Below are 21,526 nucleotides of genomic sequence, written 5' to 3'. Positions count from 1 at the left end.
CAAGTTTGTACATGGCTACATATTAAACTCATTTTGGACTAGTGAAATTTGAAATCCCTGTGGAAGGTATCCTAGGAGGTTGGTAATAAGTATTGTCCCTGAGACAATTTTCATAAGAGCATTAGAAGATAAAAGGGAAGGAAATCTGTATTCATTTGGTTGATAGAAGGCAAAATCTCCTTCAGAAGTAAAGTTACTAATGAACATTCTTATCTTTAATGTTGTACCATATAGAAAGATGGAGAGACAAATAAGAAATCAAGTATTTTTGCTGATAAAGGTAAGAAAATAAAAAAACATTGATAATTGTTCTCTTTTTTGTTAAGTACCTAATTATGGTTTCACCTTATGGTTTCTCAAGTTATTTGTTTTACCTGATTCTAAAAACCATAGTTATTTTGGAAAATAAAACATGGTATAAAACTTTATGAATTTTGATGTTATAATTAGCCTATATATTTGAATGATTGCTTGATGAGTATGATTTCTGAAATTTGCAAAGTGTGGTTAAGTTAGAGTCCCTGCTGCAGCTGTTTATAGTGATAGGCAGAGCAAGGTACTGACCTACTATGGTTCAGTAGATTACAATTCAGAGAACTGTCCTCAGGAAGGTCCTCATATTCCACTTCCATTTGTTCCTCACAGACAATACATTCTATTTCTTATCTTCCCTTGTATGGAATATACAGTAGCTAAGTTTTTCCGCACCTTGTTAGATTTCTGAAAGTCACTAAAAACACTCCCATGCATAACCTACATACATGCATAGAAAATACTGGACACCTCCATCCAGTGGCTGATGACCACCTCAAATTCAATACAAAAACCAAATTCTTCATCTTCTTGGTCATTCTTTTCTAACCCAGGAACAAAACTTATCTTTGATTCTTCCTCTTTCTTGAATTTTGTATCCCAAAGTTGCCACTTTCTGTCTAATCTACCTCCTTAATTCTTCTTTCCCTCTCTTCTTTTCCATTCCCACAACTGTTGCCTTTGTTTCCTCCATCCTTGACTATTTCAGTAACCTCTTCCAACCTCTTTTTCCTCTTTTTAATCCCCCATACATTTTGGTGTGAAAGCAATCTTCCTAAAACACAGTTTTGGCTATTCCCCTGCTCAAGTTGTGAATGGTTTTCCATTGCAAACTGAATGAAAGGCAAACAGTTAAATCTGCCAGTAGTTTGTGGTTAGTTATAGGGATTAAGCTGTCATAATATTAAATAAATTAGGATTAGAGGTTAAGAATCTCAGATTTGTTCCTGAGAGCAATGGGGAACCACTGGAAATTTGTAGGCACTAAACATTGAAAAGGGTCAGTTTATTCTTAGAGATACTTCCTTAACTCAGGTAAGTCCCTGATTGGTGTAATCCAGTGATTGTGGCAGCTCAGCAGCGAGAACATTGGATCATTCTATTCATTAACATTCACCCTTGTTCCAGCAGTATTTTCATGTGTAAAATTATCTCTTCTTTCCCCAGGAGAGATACATGTCTCAGCTCAAAATTCAATACTTTCAGCTCAGAATTCAGCTACAAGAAATTTTCCCAGATCTTCTCACTCTTATGTGGGTCCTTCAAAGGATGAGGTATATAATATTTCTTTTGCCCCAAATGCAGACAATAGATGAAGTACAATCTTATGATCATCATTGGTATAAAAAAATTCTCTTATGAAATGACAGTATAGGACTTCACTCCCTGAAATTAATCATACCATAATAAAATTTTAATAGCTCTAGGATAGTCTTCCCAAATATAGGCTACAACATGTTGTTCACAGTACATATTTGCAGCCTTCAGAGAAAGTATCAAATTAGGTTTCTTTGATTGGGCTTTGACTAGCCTAGTACTGATGGATTGTTCAAAAATAGACATACCATCTCTCCTCATTTCCTTTTGACCAGTGATCAGTTACTTGCTGTTGAAAAGTTACCAGCAAAAATTCAGGGTGCAGCTTCTAGATATAACATAGACATATAGATGTTTCTCTGTGGGTTGCCAGCTTGCTATTGTAGGAGTCAAAACCACATCTTCCATTCCATTAGCACAGTGTTAACTTGTTCAACGTGCTGAAAAGTTAACATGGTTCAAAAAAGATCTCAGGAAACTGGAAATTTATTAAATTCTTTCCGAATGAATTCTATTTGATTAGTGTAGGAAGTGGCATCGTCTTCTGTGTCTCCTAATGCATAACGATTGACAGACTATGTTATACGTAACTGATAAACTTAGTATGTTTACTATAATGTACTTCTCTGTAGCACAGTTTATTATAAACAAGCATTTTACATTCAGTGTTCTATGTTAATATCCACATTAAGCATGAAAAAGAAATTTCTTAACAACTATGACATTTAAAGTCCTCGTATTGCCCAACTGATGTCAAAGACTGTATCATTTACTAAAATCCAAACCAAAACAACAAAAAAAATTAAAAACTTCTTTAAAAAACAGTCTATAAATTTTATCATTGACCTTTTTTGAGTAATGTGTATATTCTTAAATTTCCCACCCATATTTCTCTAAAATGAATATTAAATGTCCACAAATATCTAATTTATTATGATAAATACCATGAGAATTTTATTATAAGTATTACATGCTGTTTCCCACATGTTGTACAAAGCCTACCACTGTCAGAAAATGTATTTCTGGTGGCCTGTGTTCAGCTGTCAGATGAGGAAATAAAAAAGCCTATTGCAGGAATTCCCTGGTGGTCCAGTGGTTAGGACTCAGTGCTTTCACTGCTGGGCCTAGGTTTGATCCCTGGTCAGGAAGCTAAGATATCCCACAAGCTGTGTGTGTGGGGGCGGGGGGTGGGGGGGAGTCTATTGCACTGGATTTACTGCTCTGAAAGCCAAATCCTCATATTCAGAGAATCTGCTCTCTGCCTTCCAGCTCGGCTTAATCTTTTATTCTTTTGTTAGCTTTGTTAATAAATACACCTATTTATTTGTTCCATTGAGTTAACTTCCTTACTAATCAATGTACTCCAAAGATAATTTAATAATAAATAATATTGTGCAGAAAAGAGTTAACATAGCAGTCTTGAGACTGCTGTCTTTGTAGGGGCCTGCTTGCAAGATTAGCTTATGGCTAGTGTTTGGGAACTTGGCTTTCCTAACATTCCCTGATACTGCAGTTTCCCTAACTGAATGGGTGGGTGCATGTACCTAGAGTCTGCAAACAATGTGATTTTTCTGAACATCTGATTTCCTTTTGGGAGTCTGGAATTTCAGATATGTGCTAGGCAGAGGATGTCTTCATGACCAGTCTTCAAAAAAAACCTTAAGTGCTGAGTTTCTAATAGATTTCTCAGGCTGAAACATTGCACACATGTTGTTGCTTTTTTTTTTTTTTCCTTTTCCTGGAGGAAAGAGCATGTTCAAATGTGTTCTTTTACAGGAGGGAGAGAACATATGGAAGACTGTGCATGGATTTTTCCAGACTCTTCCCATGTCTTTTCCCCCTTACTTATCCTATAGTGTATCCTTTTACTGTAATAAATATTAGATGTGAGTACAACTATATTCTGAGTCCCATGAATCTTAGCAAATTACCTTCTGTGTGCATAGTCTTGTGGCCCTCCTATAACTATGAACTTTTGAATTCTGTAAATAATAGATGTAATCATCAAAAAGTGTGTGCATTTCTAAAAAACTGACATTTAAGGGAAGTTCTCAAATCTTAAATCTCTGTATTTTAAATGTATAAATATTAGTTGATGTTTAGATCCTGGAAAAAAAATCCTTTGAAAAATGTTTGTTTTGTTGTTTGGATTATATAGAAGAAGATAAATGCTGATTGGCATGAAAGATCAAAGAGACCAAACTACTCCTGTGAATCAGGTAAACATCAGCAACAGCTATTGAGTAAACAGTGCAGTCCATTAATTCATTCTTTCAATTAACATTTATTGAGCCCTTGATTCATGCCAGGTGTGGTACTAAAGACTGAACAGAGAAAAACCATGGTTCTTACCCAGGGCTGTCGCAGTGTAGTAAGGAGATAATCATGCCAGTAACCACAACCCAATATGATAAGTACAATGAAGAAAGTGAGTGTGTATACAGATCAGAAGAAATATAGAGAAGACAGTACCTAGTTCTACCTAGGATCCTCAGAGAAGCCTTTACAGAATAGGTCATATTTAAGACATGAAGGATGAGCAGGAATTTTCTATTTTTATTTTGAGAAAATTGATACTTTTTAATATTAATCATTCTATTTCTTTGAATATTAGATGCCTTTATATTTGTTTATAAATTGTCTTGAATATTGTTTTATTATATGCATATATATATGTCACATAAATGTGATACAGGATATGTATTGGTTTTGTGCTTAAGTTTATTCATAAGTAATTTTATCATTTTTGCCATTTTTACAAATATTTTCCCACATTCATGTATAAATATAGGGTTGGCCAAAAGGTTTGTTTGGTTTTTTCCATAAGATGCCTCTAGTAGCACTTAGTTGTCTTTAACTTCATTTGAAACAGTTTGTAAGATCGTATTGTGACAGCTATCATAACAGCATGCGTTTTAAAAAAGACATCAAAATTGGTGAATTTTTGTGTACCCATTTTAATATTGAAGATGGAAGAAAAAAGCAATATTTTTGAGATATTATGCTTTATTATTATAAGAAGGGTAAAAACACAACTGAAATGCAAAAAAAAATTGTGCAGTGTATAGACAAGGTGCTGTGACTGATCAAACATGTCAAAAGTGGTTTGCGAAGTTTTGTGCTGGAGATTTCTCACTGGACAATGCTCCATGGTCAGGTAGAACAATTGAAGTTGATAGGGATCAAATTGAGACATTAACTGAGAACTATCAACATTATACCACGTGGGAGATAGCCAACATACTCAGAATACCCAAATCAAGCATTGAAAATCATTTGCACCAGCTTGGTTATATTCATCACTTTGATGTTTGGGTTCCACATAAGTTAAGTGAAAAAAAACCTTCTTGACCATATTTCTGTATGTGATTCTCTACTGAAATGTAATGAAAATGTTACATTTTTAAAACAAGTTGTGATGGGTGATGAAGAGTGAATACTGTACAATAATGTGAAATGAAAGAGATTGTGGGGCAAGCAAAATGAACCACACCAAACCACACTAAAGGCCGGTCTTCATCCAGAGAAGGTGATGTTGTGTATATGGTGGTGATTGGAAGGGAGTCCTCTATTATGAACTCCTTCTAGAAAACCAAATGATTAAAATTCCAACAAGTACTTCTCCCAGTTAGACCAACTGAAAGCAGCATTCTACGAAAAGCGTCTATAATTAGCCAACAGAAAATGCATAATCTTCCATCAGGATAACACAAGACCGCATGTTTCTTTGATGACCAGGCAAAAATTGTTACAGCTTGGCTGGAAGTTCTGATTCATCTGCTGTAATCACCAGACCTTGCACCTTCAGAATTCCATTTATTTAGGTCTTTACAAAATTCTCTTAATGGAAAAAATTTCAGTTCCCTGCAAGACTGTGAAAGGTACCTGCAACAGGTCTTTGCTCAAAAAGATAAAATGTTTGGGGAAGATGGAATTTTGAAGTTGCCTAAAAAATGGCAGAAAGTAGAAGAACAAAAGAGTGAATACGTTGTTTAATAAAGTTCTTGGTGAAAATGAAAAATGTGTCTTTTTACTTAAAACCAAAGGCACTTTTTGGCCAACCCAATAGGTTCCTAATGCTAGAGAAATGCTATAAAGTTTTATCTGCATATTATTTTAAACTTTCTACATATATAATAGTGTATTCTGCAAGTGTCAGCTTTATTTCTTCCCTTTCAATCCTATAGCTGTTTTTCTTGACTTCTTAAACCATCTAGTATCACTACTGTGTGTTGAATAAGGCATATTTTCCCCAATCTGAGAGAGAAAAGATAGCATTTTGTAATTTAAGAAGAATGCATGCTAATTTTTTTATAAGTCTCAACATATTAAGGACATTTTCTTAAATCCTTAACCTGCTAAGATCATTCATTATGAATGGTTATTGAGTTTTGTTCAATTGGATTTTATTTGTTATACATCTAATGAGATGATTATATGACTTTTCTCCTTTATTCTGTTAATGAATTATGTTGATTTTTTAAAATACTGCTTGAAACTTTTCTTCAAATAATAATCATTTGATCATTATGCATTATTCTTTTTCTAGCACCTGGATTCAATCTGCTTGTTTTGTTTTACAATCTTTTGCTTCTGTAGTCATGACAGTGATTGGCCTATAATTTTCACTTCTCATAATATCTTTTTTGGCATAAAGTTTGCACTATCTACATAAGTGTTCCATCCTTTATTTTCTTCTTGAACAGCTAGGTAAAATATTGGGGTAATTTTTTCCTTAAACATTTTGTATAATTTACTGGTGAAGCTATCTGGGCTAGGAGTTATTTTGTTAGGTAGTTCTTAATCACAATTTAAAAGTTTAAAATATAGGATCATTTAGTTGTTAGTCTAGTAAGTTATCTTCTAGAAATTGATCAATTTGCCTATTTCCAAATGTATTAGCATAAAATTATTCATAATATCTTGTATACATATGCTATACTAATATATTAACTTTTTAATTAAAATTAAAAGCATTCAGAAAATACAAATTTGTGTTCAGTAAATCATTACAAAGCACACAGATCTATGAGGATGTCAAAAATTATCACACTCTGATTATATTAAAACTCCTATAAATTCTACAGCCAGAGTTTGGATAATTTTTGACTCACCCTCGTATGTAACCCCTGATATGAACAATAAAGTAAAATTATCTGCACTTCAAAAGCCCTCATTCTTTTCCCTCCAAATCAAACATCCTGCCCCTTTTTCATTCTCTTGATTTCTACCACAATAGATTAGTATTGCCTGTTTTTGAACTTTATATATAAATGAAATCAAGGTTTGTTTTGTTTCTGGCTGCTCTCAATATTATATTTCTGAGATTCATATTATTTTGTGTGTAGTTGTAATTCATTTAATTGCTTTATAGTATTCTACTTTATGAACATAAAATTTATTTTACTGTTTATGGATATATGGATTTTCCAGATATGAGCTGTTAGGAGTAATTTATGAACTTTCTAGTGTGTGCGTGTGTGTGTGTGTGGTGTGTGCGAGTGTATTCTATGGATATATATCTAAGAATAAAACTGCTTTGCCTTTGGGTATGTATATACATTAGCAGATAATGCTCAAGAGTTTTCTGAAGGGATCTCACCAATTTAAAGTTTTACCAGCCATTAATGAGAGTTCTTGCGATTTCATATCCATCTCAACACTCTGATATTATAGTCATTAATTTGTCATTCTGGTAGATTGTTAAGTTATGAGGTTTTAATTAACATTTCTCTTATTAGTAATGAAGTTTCATATCTTTATTGGCTATTTGGATATCCTGTTTTATGAAGGTCCTACTTAAGCCCCTTACCCATTTTTCTATGAGATTGCGCCTCTGCTTATTAATTTGTTAGCAGGTTTCTTTTATATTCTGCATAATGAATCCTTTGTTTTATATAGTGGTGTCTCAGACTATATGCCTTTTCTCTCTTTTATTAAGGTTATTATCTATCAAATTACCACTTATTTTTGAAGAGTTATTTCTGTGTCCTATGTAAGAAATCTTTTCCTAGCCTATGTTAAGATATTCCTTTGATTTTTTTGTGAGAAAATTTAAAATCTACTTTTAGCAAATTTCAGCTATGCAATGCATTATTGACTATAGATATTGTGTTATACATTAGATCCTCAGACTTTGTTCATCTTATATCTAAAAGGTTTACCTTTTTACCAGCTTCTCTCCATTTACTTTTTATCCCAGCCCCTGACAACCACCATTCTACTCTCTGTTTCTATGAGCTCAACATTTTTTTTTAAGATTCCACATAAAAGTGTAATCATGCAGTATTTGTCTCTCTGTCTGGCTTATTTCAGTTTGCATAATATGTGCTCCAGATTCATCTACGTTTTTCCAATTGGGGTGTCTGTTTGTGTGTAAAATATATAATATTTTTATGCATTCATTCATCAGCAGACACAGATTATTTCCATACCTTGGTTATCATAAATAATGCTGCAATGGATGTGGTAGTATAGATATCTCTTTAAGATACTGATTTCATTTTTTGTGTGTATAGACCTGAAAGTGGAGTTGCTGGATCACGTGGTAGTTCTATCTTTAATTTCTTGAGGAAGCTCCATACTGTTTTGCATAATGGCTCTACTATTTTACATTCCCACCAATAGTGGGAATGTAACCTTTAACCCACATCCCCACCAAAATTTATTATCTCTTGTCTTTTTGATATACATCCTAACAGGTACGAGGTGATATCTTATTGTAGTTTTGATTTGCATTTTGATGATTATTGATGTTGAGCACCTATTCACATACCTGTTGGCCATTAGTAGGTTTAAATTGGAAAAATGTCAACTCAGTCCCTCTGACCATATTTTAATTGGATATTTTGGGCTTTTGCTATTGAATTGTATCCTTATATATTTTGGATGTTAACCACTTATCAGATATGATGTTTGCAACTATTCTGTTCCATTCCAGAGATTGTCTTTTCATTTTATTTATGGTTTTCTTTGCTGTGCAAACGCTTTTTAGTTTGACGTGATCCCATTTACTTTTGCTTTCATTTTCTTTGTTTTGCTGTCAAATCCAAAAAAAAAAAAAATCATTGCCAAGACCAATGTCAGGGACCTTTAGTTTTCTTCTAGGAGTTTTATAATTTCAGATCTTAAGTTCAAGTTTTTAATTGATTCTGAGTTGAATTTTATGTATGGTATAAGAAGGTAGGGCTCCAGTTCCATTCTTTTGCATGTAGTTGTCCAGTGTTTCCAACACTGTTTTTTTAAAAAAACACTATGCTTTCTGCATTGTATATTCCTGACTCCTTTGTTATAAGTTAATTGTGTATATATATATGTACACACATATACATATATATACATATACACATAAACATGGGTTTACTTCTGAGCTCTCTATTCTCTCCCATCTACCTCTGTTATAGTACTATGCTGTTTGATTACTTTAGCTTTGTAATGTAGTTTGAAATCAAGAAATGTGTTGCCTCTGTTCTTCTTTTTCAAGATTGCTTTGACTATTCAGGATCTATTATGGTTTGATATACATTCTAGGACTGTACTATTTCTGTGAAAAATACCATTGGAATTTTGATAGGGACTGCATTAAATCAGTAGATCACTTTGGGGTACTATGGCTATATTAACAATATTAATTCTTCCCATCTATGACAAGGTATATCTTTCCATTTATTTGTATCTTCAGTTTCTTCCATCAATGTCCTATAGCTTTCAGTGTACAGGTCTTTCACCTCCTTTGTTAAATTTAGTCCTAAATATATTACTCTGTATGATATTATCTAAATGGAATTATTCTGTTAATTTCTTTTTCTGATAGTTTGTTTTTAGTGTACAGACACATAACTGATTTTTATATAATGATTTAGTATGCTCTATCTTTACTGAATTAAGTTATTAGCACTTACAGTTCTTTGTGCATTCTTTAGGGTTTTCTCAATATAATATGTCATCTGCAAACAGAGATAATATTACTTCTTTCTTTCTGATTTAGATATGTTATTTCTTTTTCTTGCCTAATTCCTCTGGCTAGGACTTCCAGTACTATATGAATAAAAGTGGCAAGAGTGGGCATCCTTGTCTTGTTCCTGACCTAGAGCAAAAGCTTTCAGCTTTTCACCATTGAATATGATGCTAGCTATGGACTTGTCATGTACATTCTTTATTATGTTGAGGAACGTTCCTTCCATGCCCAGTTTATTGAGAATTTCTACCATGAAATGATGTTAAGTTTTGTCAAATGCTTTTTATGCATCTAGAGTTGATCATATGATATACCTTCATTTTGTTAATGTGGTGTATCACAGTTAACCACCTGCGTATGTTGAAGCATTCTTGCATCACAGGGATAAATCCCTCTTGATCCTGGTATATGATCCTTTCAATGTACTACTGAATTGGTTTGCTAATATTTTGTTTTGAATTTTTGCATCTGTGTTCATCAGGGACATTGGCCTATAGTTTGTTTTTTGGGGTTTTTTTTTTTTTTTGGCTTTTCGTTTTTTGTTTTTTGTTTTTGTTTTTCTTGTAATGTCCTTGTCTGGCTTTGATATCTGGGTAATGCTGGCCTTGTATAATGAATTTAGAAGTGATCCCTCATCTTTATTTTTTTGGGGGGAGGAAGAGTTTGATAAGGATTTTTATTAATTCACCTTTAAATGTTTGGTCAATTCACCAGTGAAGCCATCTGGTCCTGGACTTTTCTTTGCTGGAAGGTTTTAACTTTTTTTATTGAAGTATAGTTCATTTACAGTGTTGTGCCAATCTCTGCTACACAGCATACTGACTCAGTTATACACATATATACATTCTTTTTTTATATTATTTTCCATTATGGTTTATCACAGGATGTTGAATATAATTCCCTGTGTGGGAGGTTTTTATTACTGATTCAATCTCCTTACTAGTAATTGGTCTGTCAGATACTCTGTTTCTTTATACTTCCATCTGAGTAGGTTGGATGTTTCTAAGAATTTATCTATTTCTTCTAGGTTATCTAATCTTTTGGAGTATAATTATTGTTGGCAGTTTTTTTTTTTTTTTTTGACAGGCAATAAGTAGATTTATTGATATAGGATGCTTGTAAGAGATGCAAGTAGACAGGCAAAGGAGCTCTGCCTCATGGTAGTTTTTTATTACCCTTTGAATTTATGTGGTATCAATTATAATGTCTCCTTTTTCATTTCTGATTTTGAGTCTTTTCTCCTTTTGTTCCTTTTAAGTCTAGCTAAAGGTTTGTCTATTTTGTTAATCTTTTTTAAAAAGTACTTATTTTTATTAATCTTCCCTATTTTCTTTTTAGGCTCTATTTCATTTATTTCCACCCCGATCTTTATTTCCTTCCATCTGTTCTCTTTGGGCTTAGTTGGCCTTCTTTAATTAGTTCCTTGAGGTGTTAAAGCTGGAGTGTTTATTTCAGATATTTTTCTTCTCAGAAAATCAGTAAGGCAACAGAGGTCTTACGTGACAACAGTAGATGAGTTTGACTTAATCAACACCTACAGGATACTACATCAAAAACAAAAAAAAAGACTAAACATTCTTTTCAAGCATGCGTGGAACACTCTCTATGATAGATCACATACTAAAGTAAACAAACAAGCTTCAACAAATTTGAGAGGATGGATATTATTTCAAGCATCTTTTCTGACCACAATGGTATGAAACCAGAAATCAACCACAGAAAGAAAAATGGGAAAAAATTAACACTAATGGAGACTAAACAACATGATACTAAAAAACCAGTGGGTCAGTGATGAAATCAAAGAAGACATCAGAAAATACCTCAAGATAAACAAAAGTGAAATCACAGCCATACAAAATCTATGGGATACAGCAAAAGCAATTCTATATACAAAACAGCAACAGTCTCACAGAGAAAGAAAACAAATTTATGGTTTCCAAAGGGGAGAGAGAGGGAAGGAGAGACAACTTAGGAGTATGAGATTAATAGATACAAACTACCAGTACATAAAATAGATAAGCAACAAGGATTTACTGTAGAGCACAGGGAATAATATTCAGTATTTTGTAATTATAGTGGAATATAATTGAAACTATATATATATAACTGAATAACTACACCTGCAGCTAAGGAAATATTGTGAATCAATTATACTTCAATAAAAAGAAATAAGCAAAATGTAAGTTTTTAAATTAAACTAAATGTAATAAATAAAATTAAATTAAATGTAAATTAAATTAAGTTTTTTAATTAAATTTAAAAAGTCAAAGTCAAACATCTGTTTTTCCACGGAGACAAGGACAGAGTATTCCCAGCCAAGCTATTAACTCTGTCTTCCAAAATTGTGGGATTTTGTTTTTAATTCCATTCTAATAATAATACTTTCTATGCTAAACATTTTCCTGTGAGTACAGCTCAAAACTATAGATTTTGATGTAAATTGTTCTCGTTTTTATTGGTTTATACATAGATTTTACTTTCCCTCTTAAATTCTTATCAATAAAACAACTATCTGCATGTGTATTTTTAAATTTCTAATAAGTAATTTTGGTAACATTCTTATTTTTAATTTCTTTAATTAGTATTAGAAAATATAGCCTTTAAATATCTCTTCATTGAAGTTAAGTTTTCTTCATGGCCAGATATGTATCAATATTTTTTAATGTTCCACAGGTATACCAAAAAAAGGTTTATTCTCTATTTGAGAAACATAAAGTTTTAATTCATGTATTGGCCAGTCATAAGGTCTCTATTGCAACTATTCAACTCTGCCACTGTAGCTCGAAATCAGCCATAGGCAATATGCAGTGAAAGGGCATAGCTTGATTCTTTCATCAGTTTTGCTTTTGAGAATGTCAGATGTAGTTCTCAGCCCTATGATTACTGGGTTCCTCTTAAGTGACTTTTTAATTTTCTCTACTTGTTCATGCTTTTTTGTTTTATGACCTCAGCTGTTAGGCCTGTGTGTTAGCAGGAAACCAGCAAGTAGAGGAGACCACAATTATTTCTGCATAATGGAGACAGGATGAAGAGAATCATAAATAGAACTCTGTTAAGAGAAAGTAAGTCTCTCTACTCCTGTACCTCCTCTCAGGTATAATTTGTATCCTTTTCTTACCTTCAGGATGTACAGCAAACCAATCTACCAGTAGAGCTCCCCTTCAGGTCCTCTCAGTGTAAAACTCTGTCTCAGTCCCTGCCTCCCTTGTCTTCCTCCCCACATGAATAACTGTTTGTCTGAGAACTATTCTTTTTCCAAAAAATTTTTGTTGAGGTATAGTTGATTTAAAACCTTGTGTTAGTTTCAGGTGTACAGCAAAGTGTATCAGGTATACATATATCCACTCTTTTAGATTCTTTTCCCACATAGGCCGTTACACGTTACAGAGTATTGAGTAGAGTTCCCTGTGCTGTACAGTAGGTCCTTATTAGTTATATAATATATATGTATGTGTGTGTATACACACACACAAACACACACACACATAGTGTGTATATGTCAATGCAAATCTCCCAATTTATCCTCCCCTCCCCGTAACCATGTTTGTTTTCTATATCTGTGACTTTTTTTTGTTTTGTAAATATCTTCATTTGTAACACTTTTTTTTTTCGATTTCACATAATAGGTGATATCATATTATGTTTGTCTTTCTCTGTCTGACTTCAGTATGATAATCGCAAGGTCCATCCATGTTACTGCAAATGGCATTATTTCATTCTTTTTTATGGCCGAATATTCCATTGTATATATGTACCACATCTTCTTTATCCATTTCTCTGTTGATGGCCATTTAGGTTGCTTCCATGTCCTGACTATTTTAAATAGGCTGCAATGAACATTGGCATGCATGTATCTTTTCGAAGTATGGTTTTCTCCAGATACATGCCTAGGAGTGGGATTGCTGGATCATATGGTAGCTCTATTTTTAGTTTTTTAAGGAACCTCCATACTGTTCTTCATAGTGGCTGTACCAATTTACATTCCTACCAACAGTGTAGGAGGGTTCCCTTTTCTCCCCACCCTCTCCAGCATTTATTGTTTGTATATTTTTTTGATGATGGGTACTCAGACTAGTGTGAGGTGATTCCTCACTGTAGTTTTGATTTGCATTTGTCTAATAATTAGTGAGGTTGAGCATATTTTCATGTGCTTTAAGCCATCTATCTGTCTTCTTTGGAGAAATGTCTATTTAGATCTTATGCCCATTTTTTGATTGTTTTTCATTGTTTGTGTTTTTGATATTGAGCTGCAAGAGCTGTCTATTCATTTTGTTTATGGTTTCCCAGCACTACTTACTGAAGAGACTGTCTTTTTGCCATTGTATATTCTTGCCTCCTTTGTCATAGATTAGGTGACCATAGGTGTGTGGGGTTATCTCTGGGCTTTCTATCCTGTTCCATTGATCCATATTTCTGTTTTTGTGCCAGTACCATACTTCTTTGATTATTGTGGCTTTGTAGTATAGTCTGAAGTCAGGCTGTGTGATTAGTCCAGCTATATTTTTTTTCTCAAGATTGCTTTGGCTATTCAGGGTCTTTTGTGTTGCCACACAAATTGTAATTTGTGTGGAAAATGTTCTAATTCTGTGAAAAATGCCATTGGTAATTTCATAGGGATTGCATTGAATCTGTAGATTACTTTGGGTAGTATAGTCATTTTCACAGTATTGATTCTTCCAATCTGGGAACATGGTATATCTCCTCATTTGTTTGTGTTGTCTTTGATTTCTTTCATAAGTACCTTATAGTTTTCTGAGTATAGGTCTTTTGCCTCCTTAGGTAGGTTTATTGCTAGGTATTTTATTCTTTTTGATGAGATGGTAAATGGGAATGTTTCCTTAGTTTCTCTCTGAACTTACATTGTTAGTATATAGGAATGCAGGAGATATTATGTATGAATTTTGTATCCTGCAACTTTACCAAATTTACTGATGAGCTCTACTAGTTTTCTGGTAGCATCTTTAGGGTTTTCTATGTATAGTATCATGTTAGTATCATGTTATCTGTAAATAGTGACAGTTTTACTACTTCTTTTCCGACTTGGATTCCCTTTATTTCTTTTTCTTCTCTGATTTCTGTGGCTAGGACTTCCAAAACTATGTTGAATAAAAGTGGTGAGGGTGGACATTCTTATCTTCTTCCTGATCTTAAAGGAAATTCTTTCAGTTGTTCACTATTGAGAATGATGTTTGCTGTGGGTTTGTCGTACATGGCCTTTTTTTATCTTGAGGTAGGCTTCCTCTGATGAAAAGATTTTGTCATAAATGGGAGTTGAAAATTTATCAAAATATTTTTCTGCATCTATTGAGATAATCACATGGTTTTTGTTAATGTGATGTATCACACTTATTTGTGTATATTGAAGAATCCTTGCTTCCCTGAGATACGTCCCACTTGTTCATGGCGTATGATCCTTTTAATGTGTTGTTGGATTTGGTTTGCTAGTATTCTGTTGAGAATTTTTGCATCTATGTTCATTGATATTGGCCTGTAATTTTCTTTTTTTGTGATATCTTTGTCTGGTTTTGGTATAAGGGTATGGTGGCTTCATACAAGGAGCTTGGGAATGTTCCTTCCTCTGCAATTTTTTGGAACAGTTGCAGAAGGGTAGGTGTTGACTCTACTCTAAATGTTTCATAGAATTCACCTGTGAAGCCATGTAGTCCTGGACGTTTGTTTGCTGCAAGTTTTTTAATCACAGTTTCAATTTCAGTACTTGTGATTGGTCTGTTCGTATATTCTGCTTGTTCCTAGTTCAGTCTTGGAAGGTTGTACTTTTCTAAGAATTTGTCCATATCTTCTAGGTTGTCCATTTTATTTGCCTATAACTTCTTATGATACTTTATTTCTGTGGTGTCAGTTGTACCTTCCTTTTTCATTTCTAATTTTATTGATTTGAGGCTTCTCCTTTTTTTCTTGATGTGTTTTTCTAAAGGTTTATCAATTTTGTTTACCTTCTGAAAGAACTAGCTTTTACTTTCATTGATCTTTGCTATTGTTTCTGTCTTCATTTCATTTATTTATACTCCAATCATTATAATTTCTTTCCTTCTACTAACTTTGGGTTTTGCTTGTTCTTGTTTTCTCTAGTTGCTTTAGCTGTAAGGTTAGGTTGAGATTGTTCTTGTTTCTTGAGGTGACATTGAATTGCTATAAACCTCCCTCTTAGAACTGCTTTTGCAGTGTCCCATAGGTTTTGGGTTGTGGTGTTTTCATTGTCATTTGTTTCTATGCATTTTTTTAATTTCCTCTTTGATTTCTTCAGTGATCTCTTGATTATTTAGTAGTATATTGTTTAGCCTCCACATGTTCGTGTTTTTTACAGTTTTTTTCCTGTAATTGATTTCTAATCTCATAGCATTATAGTCAGAAAAGATGCTTGATATGATTTCAATTTTCTTAAATTTACTGAGGCTTGATTTGTGACCCAAGTTGTGATGTATCCTGGAGAATTTTCTGTGTGCACTTGAAAAAAAAGTATATTCTGCTGGTTTGGGATGGAATGTCCTGTAAATATCAATTAAGTCTATCTGATCTAATTTGTCATTTAAGGCTTGTGTTTGCTTATTAAGTTTCTGTCTGAATGATTTGTCATTGGTGTAAGTGGGGTGTTAAAGTCCCCCATTATTATTGTGTTACTGTCGATTTCCCCTTTTAAGGCCATTAGTGTTTGCCTTATATATTGAGGTCTCCTATGTTGGGTGCATATATATTTACAATTGTTATATCTTCTTGGAGTGATCCCTTGATCATTATGTAATGTCCTTCCTTGTTTCTTATTTTAAAGTCTATTTTGTCTGATATGAGTATTGCTACTCCAGCTTTCTTTGATTGCCATTTGCATGGAATATCTTTTTCCATCCCCTCACTTTCAGTCTGTATGGGTCCCAGGTCTGAAGTTGGTCTCTTGTAGACAGCATATAAACAGGTCTTCTTTTTGTATCTAGTCATCCAGTCTGTGTCTTTTGGTTGGAGCATTTAATCCATTTATATTTAAGGTAATTATCACTATGTATGTTGCTATTACCATCTTCTTAATTGTTTTGGGTTTGTTTTTGTAGGCCTTTTTTCTTCCCTTCCTCAATTTTCTTCTCTTGTGGTTTGATGACCATTTTTAATATGTTTGGGTTGCTTTTTCTTTTTTGTGTGTGTATCTATTGTGGTTTTCTGGTTTGCATTTCCCATGAGGTTTTGACATAGAAGCCTATATATATATTCAAGGCTGTTTTAAGTTTCTGGTCTCTTAATTTCAAATGCAATTCCCATTTCCTGTATGTGTACTCTCCTCGTGGTTGCCAGTTTTGATATCATATTTGTGTATGGATGATTTCCTACATTTACTGTAGGTTTGCTTTTACAAGTGAGCTTTCCAATTAGTGATTTTCTTGTGGGTTTGTTTTTTTCTCACCAGTCTAGAGAAGTTCCTTTAGCATTTGCTGTAAAGCTGGTTTGGCGGTGTTGAATTCTCTTAGCTTTTGCTTGTCTGTAAAGCTTTTGATTTCTCCATCAAATCTGAATGACAGCCTTGCTGGATAGAGTGTTCTTGGTTGTAGGTTTTTGCCTTTCATCACTTTAAATATATCATGCCACTCCTTTCTGGCCTGCAGAGTTTCTACTGAAAAATCAGCTGATAACCATATGGGGATTAACTTATATGTTGTTTGTTGTTTTTCTCTTGTTGCAGTTAATATTTTTTCTTTGTATTTAATTTTGTTAGTTTGATTAATATGTGTCTTGGTGTGTTTCTCCTTAGGTTTATCCTGTATTGGACTCTCTGGACTTGGATGACTATTTCCTTTCCCATATTAGGAAAGTTTTGAACTATTATCTCTTCAAATATTTTGTCAGGCCCTTTCTATTTCTATTCTTCTTCTGGGACCCCTATAATTAAAACATTGGTGTTTAATGTTGTCCAAGAGGTCTCTGAGACTGTCATCATTCTTTTTTTTTTCTGTTCCTCAGCAGTGATTTCCACCATTCTATCTTCCAGCTCTCACTTATCCATTCTTCTGCCTCAGTTATTCTGCTATTGATTCCTTCTAGTGTATTTTTCATTTCATTTATTGTATTATTCATCTCTGTTTGTTCTTTAGTTCTTCTAGGTCTTTGTTAAACATTCATCATATCTTCTTGATCTGAGCGTCCATTCTTTTTCCAAGATTTTGGATCATCTTTACTATCATTACTCTGAATTCTTTTTCAGATAGATTGCCTTTCTCTTCTTCATTTAGTTGTTCTTTTAGGTTTTTATCTTGCTACTTTTTCTCCAATATATTTCTGTCATCTCATTTTGGCTAAGTTACTATGTTTGTGGTCTCTTTTCCGCAGGCTGCAGAATCATAGCTCCCCTTGCTTCTGGTGTCTGCTCCCTGGTAGGTGAGCTTGGTCCAGGGACTTGTGCAGGCTTCCTGTTGGGAGGGACTGATGCCTGCCCTCTGGTGGGTGGAGCTAGATCTTCTCCCTCTGGTGGGCAGGGCCATGTCCAGGGGTGTGTTTTGGGATGTCTATAAGCTTAGTATGATTTTAGGTACCCTGTCCACTGATGGATAGGGCTAGGTTCCTGTCTTGCTGGTTGTTTGACCTGAGGCATTCCATCACTGGAGCCTGCAGGCTGTTAGGTGGGGTTGGTTCTTGCTGCCAAAATGTGGCCCATCGAGAGAGCTAACACCAATTAATATTTTCTAGGGCCTCCTCTAGCAGTTCCCTTGCCCCCACAGTGAGGTATAGTCAACACCTGCCTCCCCAGGAGACCCTCCAAGAACCCTAGGTAGGTCATGTGTCCCACAACCTCTTCAAATTCTCCAATTCTTATTCCTTATTGTTGCTTCTTTTGTTTTTTTAAGATACACACATTACCTGCAAATAATGAAAGATGAGTTACTTCATTTGCAATCTTAATATTTTTAAATTATTTCTTGTACACTCCCATTTCTAGGGCTTTCAGAGAAATGGTGAATAAAGTGATGAAAGTGGGCTTTTTATCTTCTATTTGATTTAAAAGAAAATATTTAAAAATCATTCACCATTAAATATTATGTCCACTATAATATTTAGGTAGATGCCAGGTTAAGAAAATGCCCTTCTGTTTATAATTTGCTAAGGTATTATCAGTGAATGTTGACTTTTTTATGTATCTGTTGTTGAGATGGTCACTTTTTATTCTTAGAACAATTGTTCATTTCTTGATTAAATCAATTTTCTTCATCATGTATTATCTTCTTTATACCTTTCTAGATTAGGTTTCCTAGTAATTTTTGTAGGATTTTAGCAGCCAGGATCTTGAGAGAAGTTGGGCTGTAATTTTCCTTTTCTATAGTTTTCTGGTCTGGTTTTTGTACAAGATTATACTAGCATTGAGTTATATTACCTCTTTATTATTTTCTGAAGTTTCTAAAGTTAGAATCATATATTTCATAATTTTTTGGTAGAAATTACTGTCAAAATAACCTGGTCCTGACTATGTGACAGAAACTTTAAACTACAAATTCAATTACTTTAGTGATTCAGAATTATTCCTGTTTTTCATTTCTTTGCAAGTTTGGGGGGGATGGTAGACTGTTCTTAAATTTATTCAATTCATCTGAATTTTCAACTTTGTTGTAATAAATTTTCAAATTTAATGGCATAAATTTATCATATATCCTATCCATACAGATCAGATTATTAAAAGGTAGGATAGCATATCAGGAAGAACACATACTCTGACCCCAGACTACTTAAGTTGAATCCACACTAGAACACTTAAAATTTATGTTTGACCAAGTTAACTTCTCTGTTACTTAGTTTTTCCAACTATAAAATGAGAATAATAATAATATGTTGTTCATATGATTGCTATGGCAATTCAATAAATATTTGTCAATTGCTTAGAACTGTGTATGACACTAAATTGGTGATATGTACGAAAGAGATTTAGAAATGTACTGCAGAATTTGATGTGCAGTATTTCTGTTCTACTCTAAATCATATCTAAATTCCAATTTTGTGTGTTATTTTGTACTTATGAGTTTTAAAATTTCAAGTAAAATGGATTTGTTTTTCTTTTTGTTACTGATTTCTAATTTAATTGCTTTGTAGACTGAGAACATGGCCTTTATAGCACCAGCCTTTGAAGTATCTGAAGAACTAATTTTTTTTTTTTGCTTAGCATACATGATTAATTTGTTTAATGCTCATGTAATGGACATTATATGAACACAATGAATACTGTTAATTTTGAAGTACAATATTCTAAATATTTCCATTCAACTGAGGTGTTTAGTTGTGTGGTTCAAATAGTCTATATACTTTCAAAATCCTTTGTTCAGAAAATTATTGGGAATAAGATAGTTTTTCAACTCTTCTATATAGTTATATCCACGTTTTTATTTCTTGATCGAGGTTATTAGTCATATCCAGGGTTATCTTACTGAACTGAGATTCTTATTATTATGTAGTGACCTTTATCCTGACTGATGCATTCTCTCTTAAATTCAGTTTGCCTAATGTTACTATAGTTGTATCAGCTTTCAATCTTAGAGTCTTTATATGTGTAGATACATCTCTTATAAATACTTGACTTCTGGATTTTGCTTTATTTAATTCAGTATGAGAATTTCTGCTTTTTAACTGAATTTAAACTATTTACATTTATGTTAATTACAGATTTTTGGAAGATTTTTACTGCCGTATGTTTTCAGTTTGTTCTCCTTTTATAAATATATATATATTTAATTTATCCTTTCTTCCTTTCTTTTAAAATATTAAATGTATTTTTAATCCAGTTTTTCCTCTACTGTTTAGGAAAATTTTTACTATATATTTCTTTTGACAATTACCCTTAAATTTTAACATGTATACTTAAAGTAAAAATCAAAGTTAGAAAAATTTACTTCTAATCACTATCTCATATCATATTTAACTAATAATTTATCTGGTAAAAAATTCAAAAGTAAACTACTTTCCTATTTTTCATACAGTCAAGCTTTATTTTTATTCTCTGACATGTTTGCCATTTTATTATTGTTGTTCATCATTCCTTTTTGCATTTGATACTTTATAGAATCACCTTCATTCTCCCTAAAGTACATACATTCTTTAGAATTATGATTAAAGAATGTGTCTTGGGAGTAAACTCTCAGATTTTATTTAGTAAAACTGTCTTTATTTTATCCATGTTATGGGATATAATTATGGCTGGGTATACCAATTCTCAGGGACACTTATTTTTTCTTAGCACATTAAAACTATGCTTCTACTTAAATGATCTACTTTCTGTTCTACTTAATTCCTGTGTCAGTGATCCTTCCTCCCACATCCCCCTCGACAACCCCCCACCCCCACCACACACACACCACAGGCTGCTTTTAAGATCTTTCATTTGTTTCACTTTAGTATCACTGTGATGAGCAGTTCTGGACAAGTCTCAGCTGTTTTTCTTTCCTATATTACCTCTCCTCATTTTCTTTCTTCTTTTTTTCTGAAACTCTAGTTATATCTGTGTAAACACACACACACACAAATGCACCCCTCCCTCTCTCCTTCTACATCCTCTAAGAACCATCATATTTTCCATTTTTCTCTTGCATTCTGGTTAACTTCCTCAATTTTGTCTTCCATTTCACCAGTTCCCTCTTCAGTTATATCTCTTTTACTATTCTATAAATTTAATATACCTTTCTATTTATTTGATTAAATATGTATATTATATATATTATAAAATGTGTCATTATTTTTCAGATTTGATTGGACTTGTTTGATAGGTTCTGTTCCTGTGATTTCCAGTTACTTCTTTACATACTTAAATATATAAAATGCACATTTTTATATTCTATATCTGCTCATTCCAATATCTGAAATCTTTGAGGTCAAATTTTAGTGGTTTTTTTTTCCTCATAACAGGCATATTGGTTTCTTTCTTCACATTTGTCTGTTTGTGACAGGGATGTATTATATGTTAGC

At 33.2% G+C, this 21,526-nt stretch overlaps 1 protein-coding gene across 1 annotated transcript in view; it reads left to right on the top strand.

Annotated features, from left to right (window-relative positions):
* Positions 1-21,526, top strand: part of FSIP2 (fibrous sheath interacting protein 2) — a 117,412-nt gene that overhangs the window by 31,109 nt on the left and 64,777 nt on the right. Inside the window, exons 11-13 of the mRNA XM_057746510.1 lie at positions 235-280; positions 1,480-1,586; positions 3,788-3,848. Of these exons, the coding sequence (XP_057602493.1) occupies positions 235-280; positions 1,480-1,586; positions 3,788-3,848 (214 nt within the window). The remainder of the gene's footprint in view (positions 1-234; positions 281-1,479; positions 1,587-3,787; positions 3,849-21,526) is intronic.

This window comes from Hippopotamus amphibius, chromosome 8 (genome assembly GCF_030028045.1).
Source record: "Hippopotamus amphibius kiboko isolate mHipAmp2 chromosome 8, mHipAmp2.hap2, whole genome shotgun sequence".
Classification (NCBI taxonomy): Eukaryota; Metazoa; Chordata; class Mammalia; order Artiodactyla; family Hippopotamidae; genus Hippopotamus; species Hippopotamus amphibius.
Note: the sequence above shows the minus strand (reverse complement) of the source record. Positions and strands in the feature narration are given on the sequence as shown.